The sequence below is a fragment of the Rutidosis leptorrhynchoides genome, chromosome 3 (assembly GCF_046630445.1).
Source record: "Rutidosis leptorrhynchoides isolate AG116_Rl617_1_P2 chromosome 3, CSIRO_AGI_Rlap_v1, whole genome shotgun sequence".
NCBI lineage: Eukaryota > Viridiplantae > Streptophyta > Magnoliopsida > Asterales > Asteraceae > Rutidosis > Rutidosis leptorrhynchoides.
Genome location: NC_092335.1, coordinates 333,717,548 through 333,739,596, shown reverse-complemented (window position 1 = coordinate 333,739,596; position 22,049 = coordinate 333,717,548). Strand labels below are relative to the sequence as shown.

Below are 22,049 nucleotides of genomic sequence, written 5' to 3'. Positions count from 1 at the left end.
TTGTTGTTGTAATACCAATCTTGACATAAAAACATATTTTTCTCGTTGGTTCACCCAAAAGGTAAACTCGTATATATATATATATATATATATATATATATATATATATATATATATATATATATATATATATATATATATATATATATATATATATATATATATATATATATATATAAACACACACACACACACATTTAATAACTATTTTTATTCAAACTTTCTCTCCCTCTTTATATATATATATATATATATATATATATATATATATATATATATATATATATATATATTATTTAATAGATACGTGAATTGCGATTAGCTGACTAATCAAAGTATAGCAACGATCTCTCTAGCTGAAGGACCGATGGGTACCTCAAAGTATTACACTGCTTGCAATGTGAATGGTGTCAGATATGTGGTTTGCAGTCGCGATGAACGACGCGGAACACAAAATAGAGGGAATTACAACACTTGGGGTTGATGGCTCTAGGCATTATGGTTAGTTGGAAGATATTATGGAGCTGTATTATGGTTGTGCATTTACTGTTGTGTTATTCAGATGACAGTGGTTCAGGACTGAGAACACCGCTCGTATAATTAAGGATTTAATTATTACAAAACATGATTATGAACACTATCTGTTATATGCAGGACAACATGTTACTTAATTATTTTCAAGTATAGGAACAACAATGAATGATGTGTCTTAGTGAGTTTGTGTACTGCCTTCACTATCAGCACAAGATAGTTAAAGATTCAAAGGTTCTTCACAACCAGTGTAGGATGTATGTTGAAGCAAAAGATGAATAGATGAACCGACACATGAAGAACCAACACTAGGCTAGAGCAGCACTCAATACTTAGACAAATTATGCTCCATTACAAGCATAATCGGATCCCGTGTTTTCTACATCAAAGAGTATTATTCAACTGACATCGAAGACTAAGTTGAGGAGAAAATGACACGTGTTGGCGGCTGACAAGTGACGTTACAAGACAACTAAGGAATGCAAAAGGTTAAACCATGCGCAGTTCATGGTTAACACTTTGTCAACGCCTAGGGAAACTAACATTCCATTTGTTTATTAATAGGATGTCCAACCATTTTGGGTGTTCCAGCAAATAGCTATCGAAGAGGAAAGGAAGCCATGTGCTCTCTGACACAATTATCGAGTGAAGTACAAACATCCTTTGTACCAACAGATAATAGACTATTTACACGATTTTTTGGATCTCCGTAACTAGCTGAATCTCACTATTGTAATATTTAGTGGTGTGGGTATTAAATCGATAGAGTCTAAACCTTGTATAAGCGTAATTCGTTCGAAAGCTATGTAGGTGTAATCGATATCAATCGGTTATCAATTCCGCCAAAGAATAACAGTGATTCTTTGAGATTATAACAATAAAAGAATAACGTTGAAAATTACTTATGAATCTAATTTAATTGATTATTAATTATATCATTAAACTGTTAAAAACTCTTAATTAACAAAAAGAATTGTATTCACCCCCTACAAACTTCACGTTGTTAATCGGAACAACAGGTGTTGGTGGTGGTAGTGGTGGTGAATGGAGGATGGTGGTGGTGGATGGTGGTTAATGATGGGTAAAGGTGGTTTGGTGGTTGGATGTGGTTTGGTGGTAGTGGGTGGATGTGGGTTGGTGGTAGTGGGTGGAGGTGGTGTGTGGAGGTGGTTTTGTGGTGGTTGGTGGTGGGTAGAGGTGGTTGATGGGTGGGTGGTCGTGGTGAATGAGTAGTGGCGGTAGGTGTTAGATAGTGGTAGTGGGTGACTGAGGGTGGTGGGTGGAGATGTAAGTGGTTTTGTGGTGGGTGGAGGTGGAGGTGGTTAGTTGTGGGTAAAGGTGGTTAATAGGTGGGTGGTCTTGGTGGTAGATGGTAGGTGGAGATTGGTGGTGAGTGGATGGTGCTAGGTGGTGGTGTAGTAAAGGATGGTGGTAGGTGGTTGGTAGAGGTGAGTGGGTTGTGGTGGTGGGTGATGGTAGATGGTGGTGGTGAGTGGTGGATGATGGTGAGTGGTGGGTGGTGGTGAGTGGTAGGTGGTGGTAGTGGGTGGTCATGGTGATAGTGAGTGTGGTAGTTTATATTATATTTTCATTTGGAACAATGAAACATAAGATGATAATATATAATACTCCATTCGTCTCTAATTTGTTGTCCAGTATTTTTTTTAGGATATCTCAGATTAATGGTCCAATTCTATTAATAGATAAGAATAAGAATGTGAAGTTCTTATATACCCTTACTTTATGCATATCAGACAAAAATGTAGGTAAAAAGTAAGGGGACAAAAATGTTGGTCAAAAGTATGAAATAAACTGTAAAGTAAAGAAAAAGTAAATGTGACAGCACTTTTTCTTTTACTTAATTTTTTTTTATCCGAGAATAATAAATATGAGACATATGGAGTATATAAGTACTATTAAAATCAAGATTATATCAAAAATATATTATAAGTTGGTGGTAAAAACATGGGGAATCTATCCATGTGTTCATGAGTCAAATCTTGTTGCATGCTGCAACATTGCATTTTTCTACATCAACTCGGCTCGTGTGGCTTGACAAGTGTTTAGTCATAAACTATCGTACAAAATATTCAAGCCACATAGACTCGATTAACTCGTTCGATTATAAAACGAGTTTTCGAGCTAGTCGAGTCAAATATTAATTTTTTCATATTCGACTCGTGAAAGTAATCGAACAATATTTGTTGTTTAAACTCGACTCGAGTTTGAATTCAACTCGAGTTCAAACTCGTTAAAGCTCGAACTTGAATAAACGAGCTCGAATTCGAATAACTCGTTTTGAGCTTGGTTTGTTAACACTGATGTTAGTGAAAGAAAAGTAAAAGCAAGCGAAAGGGGTTGCTAATAGCCTCAATTTATCCCAAATAAGAGGAGCTTAAAGCAATTATCTCAAACTATGAGTCGAATACTGTAAATCAATAATACCCAACAATTACGACGATCAACGTTTAGGGTTTAGCGTTTTTCTCAAATTTAAACCAGTTAGGATTTAGGGTTTTACAGTTAATTATTCTGAATCGCATGAAAATGCTTCTAAATAGAAATCTTCAATTGAAATTAGAATCAAGATATCTTTTTCGAAGATTAATTACCTCCAATTCACGTCGTATTGAAGATGAAGGCGATTGGTGTTATTCAACGGAATGGTGGGGCAACGACGATGACGACACCGTTTTTAGTTCTCATTCCGATTACGGAAACGGTGTCGTTTCAGTTGTGTCTTCTCATTCTTCCAGACCGGTATATTTTTATTTCGTTTTTATACGTACAGTTTGTTCTATAATTATTAAATTATGAAATTAGTATACAAGGTAGATAGAATAGATATGATGTTTAAGCTGCTTGGCACCAGGTGCTAATAAATTGATCTTTAAAAATTAAGCAACTTGAGCTTGATTGAGTAAAGCTTATATTGAGTTCGTTAAGTTGAGTTTGAGCATTTAAGAGTGAGGCTCCAGCCTACGATTCTTAAAAAATTTGTACATGTGTATGTAGATTTATGTGTAATGTAAATTGTAATTTGCAATAGTAATTTGTTAGACAATCTTTTGAGGTTTTTAAGTTGCTAATTTTTTTTTCTTGAAAAATTGTCTATATAGAATAATAGTCAGTGGTACAAGACTGAAAATTGGCTATCCCAACGCTATGCAGAGCTACATCCAAGAGGTGAACCAAATGCGCGTTTCAGGGTTCTTGGGTATGAATGGCGTACACTTCGGTTTAATGATGTGACTCGACAAAGTACGGCTAAAGTTATGTTGGCTTATAAGGAATCAGATTCTTGTTCTGTATTTTTAAGACAAGAGCCTCATTGTTTAGCTGTTCCATGTAATCTCCATTAAAACTACCTTTGTATTAGGTTTGTTTTAGAACTATCATTTTTATTAAATTTATTTTCAATTTCAGATCTTAAAAGTATGGTATCTGCTGGACTGGCTTCCATCTTATGTAACTATGATTTGCTAAGTTGTGTGTACGGGACGAATACTTTGAAGGTTTTATGCATCGGTCATGGTGGTGGAAGCTTACCTTTATTTTTGGCTTCCAAAATTCCAGGTTAGATAGATATATGCTATATTAATCTTCGTGTTTCTGATATTATGTATCTTGCTTTCAAACTTACTTTGACCACTTACATATTTGTTATAATAAACTCGAAGCCAACCCACCCGTTTTTCCGTCTTGATTTTTATGATGCTTGTAAAAAACTATAAATTATGAAACCAAATTCCATAGAACAAGTTTTTTCAAGTTTTCAGTGTTGCAGAACTCGGATTTACTCGGCGAGTACTCGGTTAAACTCGGGATTACTCGTAAAACAGTCAAAACTCGGGATTACTCGGAAAATTTTCAAAAGTGGTCAAAACTCGGCCAAAATCGGTCAAGGTCAAACTTGGTCAACATCCTAGTACTCCCCGAGTTGCCTTCATAAAAATTTACAACTGGTACTCCTCGAGTAATGATTATTGCAACCTTGCAAATTTAACTCCAAGTTTCCAAGCCATTCTGATGTGGATTTACTCAGGTGCCATAATTGATATAGTAGAAATCGACCCCATTGTTATCTTTGCTTCAACTCAAGCAATGGGCTTTCCCGCATACTCTACAATGAACAAATCTGGACTGCGTTCACACTCAAAACCAGATCTTATAGATGAAGTATTATGGAAAGGTGTTCACGAGAGGTTACACCTGTATGAAGCAGACGCAGAACATTTCATGACAAAAAATACGACCGTTTATGACATGGTCTTTGTAGATGCGTATGATGGTGAGGACATATTTCCTCACAAATTGTGGGACCCGGATTCTCTATTTCTTAAAGCTTTAAGCGAACGCCTTCATCCTGAACATGGAACTGTAGTGGTAAATCTTCATTCAGATGCTGATAATTCAGAAGAATGTTTATTACCAATGGGTAAGTATGTATCTCAAGTATGCAAGGCTTACAAGAAAGTGTTATTAGATGATTTTGAAAGTGAATGTGGTTTGGCGTTTACAGTTAACGCTCCTTGGGTTTGTAATACATCTCTTGTGGTTTCTAGGGGTTTTAGGAACAGTACACATGATCTCGTTTTGAATGATCTTATTTCAAAATCACTGAAAGTCGAGAACGCTCTGAACTTACCTTTTTCTTGTTTACAATATATTAAGAGAGGCTTGACTTTCGTTGAATAATTTTCGGATTCTTGAATTTAAAGGGTTTTTTTCATGCATATTCAAGTTATGGTATATTAGTGTTTGAGCACGAGCTCGTAATTTTTCTTAGCTTTCACGTTTTTGAATATTTTTTTATGATTTCATATTTGAGCTCTCATTGAGAAATCAAGGATTAAAGATTTCTGTTGAATGCTTTTGTTTTGGGTATTGAGTATAACATTGAACATGTTTTTGCATGCGTTGCTGCTTTATGTAAATTTTCTTTTGCCCCTTCAATTGAGTACCTGTAGATTCCTTTTTTTTTTTTTTTTTTGAAACTTGCTCATTCTTTTTAACTAGTCCGGGTCCGGCCCGCGCGATGCGGCGGGGGCTTTCGGCCGGCGTATTCATATTTAACGCAGTTTAGTTTACAGAAGGGAAAACGGCTCATATGTTATGCGTCGTTGTCGGTGTCGTCCTCTTTAGCGTTTTTTTAAAATATGTCCGGTTTGAACGTAGTTAGTTTCGTTTTGTTGATAAAATTATTTCGAGCCTAACGGTGCTGGCGAAAAAATTTAACTCGCGGCGAGCAGGAAGACACGGACTGTCGTTGTGTTTAGCGTTTTTTAAAAAGTGTCCGTCCCGAACGTAGTTAGTATGTCATAAAATTATTTCGAGTCTGACAGTGCTGTCGGAAAACGCGTGGCGAGCGGGAAGATACGGGCTGTCGTTGGTTTTAGCGTTTTTTAAAAAGTGTCCGTTTCGAACGTAGTTAGTTTCGTTTTGTTCGTGAAAATATTTCGAGTTTAATGGAATGGTTGGTCAAATTTAACTCGGAGCGAGGAGGAAGATACGGGCTCTCGAAGGGTTCGGGTGGAGTTTTAATTTTAATTTAGGGAATTTACGTATTAACTCCCTAAAGTTTGGTGTAATATTTGTAAGTTGGTTAGAGTTGAGGGGTGAAAAATGAAAAATCCGTGTGTGAGAAGGCCGCACAACTTTTGTCATTTATGGCTTGATAAGACGATCAAAGATCTAACGACTTTTAGTATATATATATATATATATATATATATATATATATATATATATATATATATATATATATATATATATATATATAGGATTAAATGTATTTTTATACATTAAAAACTTATTTCCTAAATACGGGCGTGGTTATAGAAGTGGTAGGAGCGTGGTACAATTGGGCGTAGGTTAGCCCCTACATAATATTAAAAAATCATATGCATAGGTACTTATAATTATAGTTCTATTGTTCTTTTGGGTTGTGTGACATTGTAGGTTAGTTTGTTGTTGTGGTGTTGTTGCTCGGTTGTTACGGCTCATCCCAAGATAGTTCTAGTTCTTTTGGGTTGTAGCTTAGTTTTAGTTTTGCTTTCTTTGGGCGAGACGTTGTCCGAGTTGGTATTGTATCCTTTATTTCGAAGGGCTCTTTCACTATTAGTGAAAGGCCTAAGTTCAATATAAGTTACTCCGTATTTGTTTTTGGCAAAAAAAAAAAAAAAAAAAAAAAAAAAAATCAACTAATTACTGTTTCAAGCAAGGAATGAATATGACATTCAACAATCAAAGTCGATCATTATTATTTTGAGAGAACTTGAATGAAACTCTGGTTTCTTAGGGACACACTAACCAACCCCCTTCTTAACCCTAGCCGTTATCTCACTAGTGTTTTGCTTCATGGTGTTAGTAACAAAATTGTATACATCATATCCTCGAAATTTGGGTTCTTTTAAAGGGTGAAACGGGGTTGGTTTAGAAACCCGTATTCGTTCTCATTTCACAATGTTATGAAGTATCAATCATATACTCGAATCCATTTCACAATGTTATGAAGTGTCTATCATATACTCGAATTCACAGTGATTCTCGACGTTCCTATTTTCAGTTCGGTAAAAGATTATGTATCTTCTTATAAAAGGCAATATTGGAGAAAAAGATGGAATGGGTTACATGGCTTTAAGCCATAAAGGGCCAAATTGCTCACAAACATTCTTTTCTTCCATCTTTTCCACCATTGACAAACATTCTTTCCATCTTCAAATAAACAAATATACTCTCCCTATACTCTATATATACCAAAATATATAACCAAAAAAAACTATTTGCCTAATGGTTTTGGAAAAGACCAATGAAAGAATCCATCTCAAAAACTGGACTTTGATTCTTTAGAAGAAATCCAATCTCATCCACCTTTCAATAATCTAATCCAAATAAAGGTAAATTAGTAAAACTGGTTTAAAAAAATATAATTAAACCATTCTGCTAATCAAGTTTCCAGCTTTTACTTACTATCATGTTTCTTTGCTAAATGTTTAACAAATAGTAAACTTATCACTATAAACCCAATTCCTGCTGCCCCTCAGATTATTGCCACTGTTTTCTCAGTATTTGACCCTGTCTCCACAATAACAAAAACTTAGATTATAACATTAACATTAATTAACATGCTACCTCCGTCTCATTCCAATAGTCCAGTATTCCATTTTGGGCTGTCACAAATTAATAGTCCACTTCCATAAATAGAAAGAAAAGAAGATATTTCATTGGTGAATCTGGAGAGAGAAAATATTTCATTGGTGGAGAAATGAAGTTAGTGGGATTTCCTAAAACTGCGTGTTTTTTATCTGTGGACTATTGGAATGAGACGGAGGGAGTATTATCTATTACACAAAATTTGTCTTATATGAGTCGAATAGCACTATTTACATTTTCGCTTTTCACAAACTAACCCCTAACTTCCATTAAAATACAAATCAAACCCTCCACTTTATACCTATACTCTAACTTCTAAATTATTATTTATCTCATTACTAAAACCAAAAATACCGAATAATAACACCCACCACGCTTTACTGACTTGTACGCTGCCCTCAAACAGTTGGACCCACATGGGCCACTACTGTGCTACAGTATATATTTTTTTTGTCTCCAACGATAAAAGAAGCAACTTTCGTAAAAGAACCAACCTTTTAATGTTACCAAAAGATGTCAAAAATTATTTATTTTTTTTTTACAAAAAAATCACTAACTTTTTTTTTTTCTTTTCTTCCTCAACGATAAAAGAGGCAACTTTCATAAAAGGAACAACCCTTCAATGCTACCAAAAGATGTCGAGAAACATTCTTTTTTACAAAATAGATCAACTAACTTAAAAAAAAAAAAAAAACTCGAACGCTAAAAGAAGCAACTTCACAAAAGGAACAACCCTTCAATATTAAATGTCGACAAAAATTCTTTTTTACAAAAAAGATCAAGACTTTTTTTTAATTCGCATTTAAAACGGAGCGCGCGAAGCGAGAGCTCCACAACTAGTTAAAGACTAAATTATAAACATGACATTAATCACTTATTTAGTCATACCTGATGAAAAATAAGATAGTGAAGAATATGAAGATGATGATGATAATGATGAATATGGAGATGAATCAGAAGATGATGATTTTTTCGGATTTCTTTTTTGAACGGCGATTTTTTGACATCAGTAGATCAGTTATTTCAACGACTCTCATCATTTGCACGTATCACACACGTTCGGGCGGAAACCCGAACCCGATCGACGGTACCGGGAACACATCCATTCGGGCAGTGTTCCTGGGTAGAGGTCCGTGAACGAATCCGGTAAAACCTCCCTATAGGGTCAATATATAACACCATTATTGATATTCAATTATTTTAAAAAAAATCATGTCATCCATCCCTAACGATGGAACCATGACCTCTCCATATCTCATGACACAAATCACACAAATTAGAATAATAACTAAAACTAACAAAACATCTATGCGAATAAACTTGTCCTGAAAAAGAACTCCCACATTCAACTTGAGCTCTTTAAACAGCACTTTTAACACACTTTACAATGAGAAGTCCCTAAATCACCTTCACATTGACCCACAACATAAACAGATTCATAATTATTTGTATAGAATCCACTATTCCCATTTGCAATACCATTTTCCAAATATGTATATGCAGAATCCCTTCTTTCTTGAAACCCAACCCCACCACCATTTGTGGACCCACAAGTTTTATAAATCATTTCCATTCCAGATATTTGAGCAAACCCTGAAACTTCATAAAGCATATAACAACCTAAAAGTTGCAATCTTGCTGCTACAGTTTTACCACAAAGTTTGTCCATTAAAATTGGTAATCTGCTTACACAGTTGTAACAATCAAGATTGCTTAAATCACCTCTACATCGAAAAAGACCAGAAATTGAAGCTTGCCCACTACCACTTGTTGTCTTAAAAAACTTTTCTTTTGAAGATTGTTGAATTAAGGTCCCAAAAATGGCAGAAAGTGCAGATGAGTAAACCCCATTTGGGTCTTGAAAAGTTTGCTTTGCACATCCTTTGTATACTAAATTTGAGTTGTCTGGTGCAGAATTAACAAGTGGGATGATAATTAGACACAAAAACAATATAAGGAAAATGGCCTTTTAGGGTAACTGGGAATACATTTTTTATAGGGGTTTTCAGTTGATTAAATCATGGTTTTTGGGGGAGATTTGATGAGGTTCTTGATGTTTGGTAAAGCACTGGTTTTGATTCTTAAAGTTCTAGGTTTTGGGTTTGGCCCTACCACCCTTTTTAACTTTATAAGGGATATTGGATCGGATGGAAGTGGGTATGAGCATATAATAGTTATAACTTATAAGTGTAATGTAGAGTGGTCAAGTGCTACTTTTTGGGTTATGATGCCATGGTAATTGATGATACGTATAATGATCCGTCTCAAAAAGACACTAATAAGTAACATCTCGGCTAGAGTTTTACCCGGCGTAGCCAATCCTGGAAAAGAACGCCTTCCCGGCATCACCTCAGTAACCTGACCAGAAGGTAACTTACGTATGCACTCGGGAAGGTCCACGTCGGACAACGGCTAGCCGGTAACGCCATGTAAGAATCCAGCCTGGACAAGCATGCACGCTACCGGCATCACCGAGCCGGATACAAAGGCATTAAGAAGATAAGGATTATATTAACACACAAATAAGCCTGCTGATAAACCGACAACAATTATGCAAGGTCATGACAGACACCGTGAAGAAACACTTGGTGTAAATACGAGGCAAAACCCTCCCGATTGATCAAGGCATTCACCCGTAATGACCTAGTCGGGACCACCAGACTACAGGAACTACCACAACTTTCCGGTTTGGTGTTCTAACCCAGTACAAGGATAACGTCCCGGGACAAGCATGCTGTCCCGGAGCAAGTGCGTTGTTCCGAAGCAGACACTCCATCCCGGAACGAGTGCACTGTCCCGGAACGAGTACTCGATCCCGGGACAAACATACAAACAAGCTGTACGCCACGTCAGCCCACGAATCTAGGAAAGTTTATTAGGATTTGCTCGATTATTCCCATGAAAGGGACGGGTGCCACGTCACCCCTCGGGATTGGAAAAGTTTGTTACAACCATGAAAGGGACATGTGCCACGTCACCATTCCCTCATAACATCTATAAATACGCAAACAAGATCATTTACCCAACAACCTGGATGCATTAATGTTACTCTGTCCAAATTAATTACAGTAACATCTCTCCAGTCGTTAATACAATTCCGATCAGTATTCCGGTCGTTATCGGAATTAATCCTCACCTTAAGATATTAACTTATTCGATTCCGATCGAATAAGGTTAATCTCATCGATTGTTTTACACCATTGAAATCCAAATTTCAAATCAGGTTTCGCACAATTATTGGAGTTAAAACATTCGATCCACTCTTTTTCACAAGTCAAGCACTCAAACCCGAAATCTATTTAACCTTCACGATTTTGGTTTGATCAAATGGCGCCACCTAAAGGTACGAACAATACAGTGAAACCAAGTAGCGATGTAACAACCCGGAATTTTCCAACTTTTAATTAATAATAATTATTATTAATGCTTGCGTGCTAATGAATGTATTTTATTACATTTACTTGTTAACGTACATGACTTTACATGTCCCGACTCGTCTTTGTGACACACGAACTTTTCTCGAATAATATTTAGAATATTTTTTGCATTCATGATTAATTAATATTGATCATTTTAATTAACTAAGGTTACTAGTTAATTACTTGGACTTTGTTTATCTAATTGTTACTTACTTACATACTTGGGCTTTATAAATGTACATGGACTTAGAAGCCCACCCTACACACTTAATGGACTAAGTTAGCCCATCTTATTATGCAAGTATCACCTTTAGATGAAACTAGATTGATTAGCTTGTAAGGAGACTAGTTACTTGTACAATTACAACACTTTCCCATAACAACTTAACTTTATACCATTTTGAGCTAAATACATGCAAGTGACTAGTGGACTTTTCCCTCCCTTGGCTCCCTTAGAAACCGTCGGTTTTGATGGATGGGTGAGGGAGTTCATTTTCAAATTTTTGTTACATATTGCTAGCATTTTACTTCACTTTTTCACACACTCTTACTTGCAACTTCTCTCACTCTCTTTTTCTCTCAAAATTGTAAGTAACAAAACCTTGTTTTCTTCCTTTTCTTGTTCTAAAAACCGAAACCTAAGCATCATAATCATCATCATTACTTGTTCTTGTTGTTGATTAATTACTTGTTCTTTTGTTATTATTGTTTACTTACTAGTTATTAAGGATCAAACTCTCTAGTTTGTTCTTCATATCATCTTGTCCATACAAGAACATACAAGAACCTAAACTTTCTAGTTATGGTTCTACACTTAATGTTTTAAAGAATGAAAGTTCATGAGTTGTAAAAACCATACTTGTGTTCATGTTGTAAACTTAAAGTTTACTTTCTTAAGGATCAAAGCTTTGGCTTGAATCTTTAAAGTATGAACAACCATGAACTTATTACTTGTAAATTTAACTTATTTCTTCATTTTATACATATTTAAATTCGTGATTCTTGTTGTGAGTGGTCAAGTGTTACTAGTTAATCTTGATCTCATTTTTCTTGAACAAAAGTTAACTTTATAAGTTCAAGAACATGGAAGTATAACTTTCTAGTTATAACTTCATATACTTATGAAAGATCTAAGTTTCTATAGCTTATGGTCTTCTAATTTTGTTGTGAACAAGAGCTTATGAGCTTACATATACTTTACAAGATGAGAATCTAAGTTTCATAACTTATGGTTTCATTAAAGTAAAGATTCAAGTGTTATGACTTAGGATTTAACTTAGTAACTATAGATCTAGACTTTTGAGTCTTGGATCTTCAAGATCTAACTAAGAACTATGTTCTACAACTTAAGATCTTGATTATTTAGTTTACTTTCAAGTTTGTAGCTTAATATTACTTTTAGAGTTCATGTACGTGTCGGATCTAAGATCTTGATGTAACTTTGGTTCATCAAACTACTTGCAACACTTAATTGAGTTGTGCTACTTATCTTAGACTTACACTTGTGTTATTATTTTCAAAACTTGGTAAATATGATGCAAATACATCAACGTGTTGTACACTTGAAGCTATATGCATCAAGGATGAGAACCGTGATGAGCATCGAGCACCAAGAACCCACCGGAACACTAAACCTACTGTTTTTCGGGTCTGATCAGAATACCTGGACTACTATAAAGTTGATTTTCAATTAGTTCTGTTCTATTATATAATTTTTCGTTTAAGACTCGTCTTAATCCGAGTTACGGTTTAGGATGTATGGCCCTCCGAACGTCACTATGTCCTTTTAACATTGTGCTGAAAATTCTGACCTACTCGCACTTAAACCGTCGCCACGGTCAAACGAAGACGAGTTTGGTTCTGGAATTTTTATAGCAACTAAAGGACTCATATACGGAGTCATTTCCACTGGTCCCACCTCAATTCAGTTTGTATAGAGGCCGTGGCGACTGATCGAAGTCAGCCTTTGTTTTAAACTCTTTTCTAGAATGAAACTTACTTTATACTTTTTGTTTGATGATGAATGATGATGATACTTAAGACCTAATTTACATACATTTAAACCTATTGGGACGATTTACTGACTTAATAACTTTTGACTTAGGTTGAGGACCTTTTGGACAAACGTACTTGCTTACTTTTCCCGAGTCAACTTTACTACTACTTTTCCACTGTGAGTTATAGCATCCCTTTTTACTTTAACTATTTTGGGAACTGAGAATATATACGCATTTTACGTTTTACATACTAGGCACGAGTACTTAAACTTTATATATGTGTGGGTTATACAACGGCATAAACTTTCCCCTTAGCTCGGTAACGTTTAGTCATTGGTCTTTGAACCGGTGAACGCGAATCTTAGATATGGATCCATAGGGTTTGACATCCCCACTCGGGCTAGTAGCGCTAGCATTTAACGGGTGTTTAATGCTTCGTAAACATACGCACTCTCCAAGTGTACTTTTAGGGGGTGATAAACGTTAAGTTAGTTACCAAGTACCCACGGTTATACATATACTTTTCATACTGTTTTGAAACGCTGTTGAAACACTAAAATCTCGTGACCTACCTTACATTACTGTTATACTTAAACTATAGCTCACCAACCTTTCTGTTGACGTTTTAAGCATGTTTTCTCAGGTGCTTAAGGTTGCTTGCTTCCGCTGTTGTACTAGTCATGCCTTATAGACTCCGCTGCGCTTTTATAGAGATGCCACCGCATGAAACACTTTATCTTGCATTCAAACTTGATTACTGTAAGACCCGAATATTGGTAGTGTATATAAGAGTAATGTATGATACTTGAAATGGGGTTTTGTTGTATACATTAAAAGCAAGAAAGAATTCTGAACTGCAATGTCGCGCGCCGCGCCATCTGTCTGCGACAGATTCTCCTCTTCTTTTAAAATAGATATTTTGAGGCATTTTGGTCAAAACACATTGGAGCCCGAATTTAATACCTTGGATCAGTTTTGGAGCTTCATTCACTCCATTCCCAACAACCTTATCTTCTCCAATTAAACTCTAGAGAGAGAGTGCAATCCTTGAGAGAGAAAGCTCCATTAAAGGGTGAAAGAGGTTGAATCGGGTCTTGGTGCAAGTTATAAAGTCGTTCATCTAGTCGATAGCTACGTGGTGATTGTGTTGGTAAGTTATAAAACCCAATTTCTTACTTTAATTGCTTTAAGGGTTAGGGTTTGGGCTAGTGATGAACCAAAGACCCATTTTGTTAGTATTTTGGGGATTTTGGGTGAATATGGGTTATGAAGGCTCATTGATGACTAACCTAGGGTTTGAATGTGTTGATTGGACTTTTGAGTATTAAATTTGGTTAGTTAGTTGCTAGAACACTTTAATAGTATGTAAATGGGTGTTATTGGGTATGGATGACCCAAATGGGTGTGTTGACCTTGAAATGGGTCAAATGAGTCTTTAATGACCTAAGTGGCCTAGCAAGTATGAAAACGAGTTAGCCTTGTGACCTAAATGTGTTTTAAACCCATCTTGACGAATGATTAAGGTTTTGGTGTGTGTTGACCCAATTTAGGGTTAAGGGTGCAAATGGGTTGAAATTGCACCTTGGGTCAAAATGGCTTAGAATGGTGAAAGGGTTTGGTTGACCGACTTGAGTTTGAATTTGATGATGTGTATAATATGATAGGTACATTACTTTGAGGTCTTGCAAGCTCGGGTATCTTTTCACAAGACTTTGAGGTGAGTGGAATAATTATATGCGTATGTATATAATGTATCTATTTGTTGTAGCGTGAAATGTGTAGTGTCGAGGTGCTAAGACACCATGTTTCACGTGAAGAGTGTAGCATCGAGGTGTTAAGATGCCACTCGGGTGTAGCATCGAGGTGTTAAGATGCCACCTAGGAGTGTAGTGTCGAGGTGTTAAGACGCACTCCGTAAATTTATGAGTGATGCATCGAGGTGTTAAGATGCCACTCGGGGTGATGTGCCGAGGTGTTAAGGTGCCACCCTAGGGGTTAGTGGTGCGAGGTGTTAAGTGCCCTAACGGATGTTGTGAACACCGATGGCGTTTTCGCGAGCGCCGTTCCCTTGTACTATTGGTTAACCATGGTTATTTGTGTTGTAAGCATATTATATTATTCGAGTTATATTCTTATGCGGTTGTTATGCTAGCTTGTGGTATTGGAGATTTATAGCTTGTTATTGTGACGATAAGCTAAATGTGTATGCTAGCGTGTTTGCGGTTTGGTGTGTAAGTGTATGCAAGTAGGTATAATTATATATGTATTCGTATAATTATTGCATTCACTAAGCTTTGCTTACCCTCTCGTTGTTTACCATTTTATAGGTTCGGTTTTGGACAAGGGTAAGGGCATCGTTTTGGACTAGAGATCCCGCTTGATGCTAGGGGGCGCTTTTGGCTTTAGTAGCTCTTGGAGTTTGACCGATAGTTGGGTAGTTTAATCCCAAACGCCATGCTCATTGTGTAGTTTGGAACTTAAACTTTTTGGTGGTCGAAACTCTTAACTTGTACTAAACTTGTAATTTGGGTCGTGTGGGCCCCGCTTGTAAAACATTGATTTTATGTTTGAAACAGGTTAGTTTTGCATATTTGGATGTATGGTAAAAAGCGTTTCGTCTAAAAGTGTCGGGAGCTAGTCAATCTTTTTCGCATTTAAAACTTTCCGGACAGTCCACTTTGGCGCGCCGCGCCCCTACCTGGCGCGCCGCGTGGGTATGCTGCACAGATTTTTTTTTTATTTTTGTATTTTCGCGTGGTAAGGTCGAGGGTTGGTTTGGGTTGTTACAAGTGGTATCAGAGCATGGTCTAAGGGATTTAGGTGACTTGAAATAGGCGTCTAGACTTAGACTTTTTGTGTGCACGTTTATGCGGGACTTGTAGGACTTTGGGTCGGATCGGGATGGTTAGTGCATAGGTTTATGTGAACTAATCATGCGCTATTTGTTTGTGTTGTGTTTAGCAATCATCAAGCGAGATGGACGTTGTACTAGCGAGTTAACGCAACGTGCTCGCGTAGTAATGACTAGCTACCATTACTACGAGTGCAAATCGTGTCAAACAAGTAATGTACGACGATTGTTGAGCGAGATGGAGTAGTGTGGCGTATGTGTATGTGTATATGTAATTTGTCCTTCCGTTTTGTGGTTTAACCTAATTCGTTTTATAGAATGAAGACGAGAAACGGTCCCGAACATGATAACGAAAGTACAAGCGAGGATGCCGAGTTCTCAACCAAGGTCGAGGCCGTCTTTAAGAAGTTAAAAGCAGATTTTCTTGCGGACGTTCGAAAGGTCTTTCAAGATTCAGTTGATGAGCAAATAACCGATCTAATTAATGAACGAATGAAGGCCACTATCGAAGAGGCCCTTAACGCTAGGAATATCTATCCTCGCGGTGAAGGAGGTGAAGGAAGGCGGGACTTCCACTACAAGAACTTCAAGGATGCTCAACCCCCGATGTTTAATGGGGTGTGGGATCCTTTAAAAAGTACGTGTTGGATCTCCGATATTGAGGGAGCTTTCCGTATCGCGGAATGTCCTCCCGAAAAGAAGATGAGGTATGGTTCTAGCATGTTACGCGAAGAAGCTAAGTTGTGGTGGGACGATAAAATCAACTTGTATGGTGAAGAACAATGTATGGGCTTGACTTGGGAAGAGTTCAAGAAATAATTTTTCAAAGAATACCGAACTTCTTTCGACCTCGGTAGAATCCGGGACGAGTTGCACCATTTGCAACAAGGCTCCATGGATTTGGTTACCCTCAAGTCTACATTCTTGGCAAAGACTCGTTTTTGCCCGAAATATGTTGGTGATGATCATAAGCTCATGAAGGATTTCTACCGTACTTTGAATGATGAGTACAAGGGAAAGATTAGTCGGGGTATGGCTAAGTCTTTTGATGAATTGTTCGAGTTGGCTCGGGATTTTCAGCCGGAGGTTCCAAGAAAGAGTGACTTCATGTTTTCCAAAAGAAAGTTTGAAGGTTCTAGTTACTCTAACACCTCAAGCAAGAAGAGCAAGAGCAAGAGGGGGGCCGAAAGTGTCAATAGTGCGAAGAAGGGCACTACCGGCGGGTTTTCTTATACGTGCTACAATTGTGGGCAACCGGGTCATATGGCTCGTGAGTGTCCGAAACCATCTTCCAGAAATAAAATCACTTGTTTTAATTGCGGCAAAGAGGGGCATAAGAAGCCGGAGTGTCCCGATTTGCGAAATGATAATGTGAAGCGGTTAGAGAAGGCGGCGGGTACGGCTAGGGGTCGCAACTACTTGATGACTAACGATGAATCCAAACAATCGAACGAAGTTGTCTCAGGTACTTTCATGGTTAATTCTAATCAGGCGAGGATTCTTTTTGATAGCGGTGCAAATTTGTCGTTTGTGTCTCCTAGATTTGTGCCTAAACTTGATAGACCGTTAGCTAAGTTAAGTCGTCTGGTAGAAGTCGAAATAGCGAACGGCAAGACGGTGCTAGTGGTTGATGTGTGTGAAAATTGTGATGTTGTTTTTGGTGCTGAAACCTTTAAAATTGATCTTATTCCAATGACCTTGGGCGACTTTGATATTGTCGTTGGTATGGATTGGCTCGATCATTATAGAGCCAATATTGCATGCCATGATAAGTTTATTCGTGTGAAGACCCCAAGTGGGGGAGAGTTGATTATTCATGGTGATAGGCGAAGGAGACCGGTGCCGATATGCACTTTTGCACGGGCACGTCGTTATGTTGTTACCGGTGGCATGGCTTTCCTTGCTCATGTTGTTGATACTCGTAATGAGCCACCACCTATTCGTGAAATTCTGGTGGTTAATGAGTTTGAAGATGTTTTTCCGGATGAGTTACCGGGTGTTCCGGCGGAAAGACAAGTTGAATTTCGCATCGAGTTGGTTCCGGGGGCTACCCCCATTGCTAAAACTCCTTATCGTTTAGCGCCAACGGAGATGCAAGAGTTGTTAAATCAAATTCAAGAATTTCTCGAGAAGGGTTTCATTCGACCGAGTGCTTCGCCGTGGGGCACTCCGGTGTTATTTGTGAAGAAGAAAGATGGTAGTATGCGTATGTGCATTGATTACCGCAAGTTAAATAAAGTGACGATCAAGAATCGTTATCCATTACCTAGGATTGACGATTTATTTGATCAACTTCAAGGTGCAACGTATTTCTCTAAGATCGACCTACGGTCCGGCTATCACCAAATGCGGGTCCGTGAGGAAGATATTGAGAAAACGGCTTTTAGAACGCGGTATGGGCATTTTGAGTTTGTGGTGATGCCTTTTGGTCTTACGAATGCACCGGCGGCATTCATGGATCTTATGAACCGAGTGTTCCAACCTATGTTGGACAAGTCGGTAATAGTGTTCATCGACGACATACTAGTCTATTCGAAAAGTATGAACGAACATGAACGTCATTTGCGTGAAGTATTGAAGACGCTACGAAAGGAGAAATTGTATGCAAAGTTCTCCCAATGTGAATTTTGGCTAAGTGAAGTTCAATTCCTTGGTCATATTGTGAACGAAAGCGGTATTCAAGTAGATCCGGGGAAGATCGAGACGGGGAAGAGTTGGGGACGACCGACTACGCCTACGGAAATCCGGAGTTTTCTCGGATTGGCCGGTTATTATCGTCGATTTATCCAAGACTTTTCTAAGATTGCTTCTCCATTGATGAAATTAACGAGAAAGAATACTAAGTTTAATTGGGTGAACGAGCAAGAAACTGCTTTTCAATTGTTGAAAGAGAAGTTGTGCCAAGCTCCGGTGTTAGTGTTGCCGGAAGGTGTTGAAGATATGGTGGCTTATTGTGATGCTTCCTTAAATGGGCTTGGGTGTGTTCTTATGCAAAGGGGTAAAGTCATCGCTTATGCCTCTCGACAATTAAAGGAACACGAAACGAGGTACCCGACTCATGATCTTGAGATGGCGGTGGTGGTGCATGCGTTGAAAATTTGGCACCACTACTTGTACGGTGTCAAATGTACGATTTATTCGGATCACAAGAATTTGAAACATCTTTTCACTCAAAGAGATTTGAATTATCGTCAACGTAGATGGATGGATGTGGTGAAAGACTACGATTGTGAAATACTTTATCATCCGGGCAAGGCGAACGTTGTCGCGGATGCGTTAAGTCGAAAGAGTCAACATCCGGTGATAAAAGTAGCATCGTTACGTTTGATTATTACCAAAGATTTTCTTGAGAAGCTTGGTGAGATCCAAATTGTGGCGTATGTTCACAACAAGCATGCGTAGCGAATCGTGGGCCAATCGAAGTTTATTACTATGGGCTCGCGTGGGTTATTGTCTTTTCAAGGAAGGGTGTGGGTGCCTAAGATGGGTGATTACCGATGGGTGCTACTTGATGAAGCACATAAGTCAAAATATTCCATTCATCCGGGTGCGACGAAAATGTATCATGACTTGAAGAAAGATTATTGGTGGCCGGGCATGAAATGTGATGTTGTGAAGTATATTGAGCAATGTGTCACGTGTTTACAAGTAAAAGCCGAACACCAAAAGCCGTATGGTAAGTTGCAACCGTTAGAAATCCTGAAATCGAAATGGGAGCACATTACCATGGATTTCATTACAAAGTTACCTAAAATGGCGAGAACCCAATTCGATTCGATTTGGGTTATAGTTGACCGATTGACAAAAAGCGCTTTGTTTCTTCCCATTAAAGAAGTGATATCATCGGAGGCCTTGGCTAAGTTGTTTATCAAGGAAGTGGTCTCGCATCGAGATACCCGTTTTACATCTCGGTTTTGGGAAAAGTTTCATGAAGATATGGGTACGCAATTGAAGTTGAGCACGGCGTATCATCCTCAAACGGACGGTCAAACCGAACGTACGCATCAAACTTTGGAAGATATGCTACGGGCGTGCATCATTGACTTCGGTGGTAGTTGGGATGAGCATTTGCCTTTGGCGGAATTCTCGTACAATAATAGTTATCATACTAGTATCGGGATGCCACCTTACGAAATGCTTTATGGGCGTAGGTGTCAAACTCCCGTTTGTTGGGGAGAAGTGGGTCAAAGAGAGATCGGGAGTACTGATTTGGTTTTAGAGACTAATAGCAAGATCGATTTGATTCGGGAACATTTGAAGAAGGCTCAAGATAGGCATAAGTCGTATGCCGATAGACGTAGGCGATTGATTGAGTTCCAAGAAGGCGATATGGTGATGTTTAAGGTTTCGCCATGGAAGGGTATTATTCGATTTCGAAAATGGGGAAAGTTAGCTCCTCGGTTTATTGGGCCGTTCAAGGTTTTAGCTCGTGTTGGTGAAGTTGCATATCGATTGGAATTACCCGAAGAGCTTGCAGGGATCCATAATACATTTCATGTTTCCCACCTCCGTAAGTGTCTTGCGGATGATTCCTCATGGATGCCTTTAGACGAGATCGAGCTAAACAACAAGTTAGAATATGTCGAGGAACCGATTGCTATCCTTGACGAGAAGGTGAAAATGTTGAGGAATAAGGAGGTGAGGACCTTTAAGGTTCAATGGCGACGAAGTAAAGGTTCCGAGTTCACTTGGGATCCCGAAGAGTTCATGTTAGTTTATCTTCCCTCGTGTCATGCGGCTTGGATTGCGAGGACACAATCCGAATAAGTGGGGGAGAGTTGTAAGACCCGAATATTGGTAGTGTATATACGAGTAATGTACGATACTTGAAACGGGGTTTTGTTGTATACATTAAAAGCAAGAAACAATTCTGAACTGCAATGTCGCGCGCCGCGCCATCTGTCTGCGACAGATTCTCCTCTTCTTTTAAAATAGATATTTTGAGGGCATTTTGGTCAAAACACATTGGAGCTCGAATTTAATACCTTGGATCAGTTTTGGAGCTTCATTCACTCCATTCAAATCTAGTCGATAGCTACGTGGTGATTGTGTTGGTAAGTTATAAAACCCAATTTCTTACTTTAATTGCTTTAAGGGTTAGGGTTTGGGCTAGTGATGAACCAAAGACCCATTTTGTTAGTATTTTGGGATTTTGGGTGAATATGGGTTATGAAGGCTCATTGATGACTAACCTAGGGTTTGAATGTGTTGATTGGACTTTTGAGTCTTAAATTTGGTTAGTTAGTTGCTAGAACACTTTAATAGTATGTAAATGGGTGTTATTGGGTATGGATGACCCAAATGGGTGTGTTGACCTTGAAATGGGTTAAATGAGTCTTTAATGACCTAAGTGGCCTAGCAAGTATGAAAACGAGTTAGCCTTGTGACCTAAATGTGTTTTAAACCCATCTTGACGAATGATTAAGGTTTTGGTGTGTGTTGACCCAATTTAGGGTTAAGGGTGCAAATGGGTTGAAATTGCACCTTGGGTCAAAATGGCTTAGAATGGTGAAAGGGTTTGGTTGACCGACTTGAGTTTGCATTTGATGATGTGTATAATATGATAGGTACATTACTTTGAGGTCTTGCAAGCTCGGGTATCTTTTCACAAGACTTTGAGGTGAGTGGAATAATTATATGCGTATGTATATAATGTATCTATTTGTTGTAGCGTGAAATGTGTAGTGTCGAGGTGCTAAGACACCATGTTTCACGTGAAGAGTGTAGCATCGAGGTGTTAAGATGCCACTCGGGTGTAGCATCGAGGTGTTAAGATGCCACCTAGGAGTGTAGTGTCGAGGTGTTAAGACGCACTCCGTAAATTTATGAGTGATGCATCGAGGTGTTAAGATGCCACTCGGGGTGATGTGCCGAGGTGTTAAGGTGCCACCCTAGGGGTTAGTGGTGCGAGGTGTTAAGTGCCCTAACGGATGTTGTGAACACCGATGGCGTTTTCGCGAGCGCCGTTCCCTTGTACTATTGGTTAACCATGGTTATTTGTGTTGTAAGCATATTATATTATTCGAGTTATATTCTTATGCGGTTGTTATGCTAGCTTGTGGTATTGGAGATTTATAGCTTGTTATTGTGACGATA

General features: G+C 38.1%; 1 protein-coding gene and 1 pseudogene across 1 annotated transcript; one reads left to right on the top strand and one right to left on the bottom strand.

Annotated features, from left to right (window-relative positions):
* The first annotated feature begins 3,044 nt into the window (after positions 1-3,044).
* Positions 3,045-5,274, top strand: LOC139897517 (uncharacterized). Its single transcript, XM_071880214.1, has 4 exons — positions 3,045-3,291; positions 3,651-3,879; positions 3,958-4,107; positions 4,577-5,274. Exons 1-4 carry the CDS (start codon positions 3,073-3,075, stop codon positions 5,227-5,229), a joined length of 1,251 nt encoding a protein of 416 aa, XP_071736315.1. The 5' UTR covers positions 3,045-3,072; the 3' UTR covers positions 5,230-5,274.
* A 1,920-nt stretch (positions 5,275-7,194) lies between these two features.
* LOC139901137 (plasmodesmata-located protein 2-like) lies at positions 7,195-10,115 on the bottom strand (annotated as a pseudogene).
* Between the last annotated feature and the right edge of the window lie 11,934 nt (positions 10,116-22,049).

Bases quoted from the DNA above. Each gene is read 5' to 3' on its own strand.
- LOC139897517 (XM_071880214.1), top strand. From the start codon at position 3,073: ATGAAAATGCTTCTAAATAGAAATCTTCAATTGAAATTAGAATCAAGA. The intron at 3,880-3,957 runs GTAATCTCCATT...TTTCAATTTCAG, and splicing joins TCATTGTTTAGCTGTTCCAT to ATCTTAAAAGTATGGTATCT. The intron at 4,108-4,576 runs GTTAGATAGATA...GGATTTACTCAG, and splicing joins TTTGGCTTCCAAAATTCCAG to GTGCCATAATTGATATAGTA.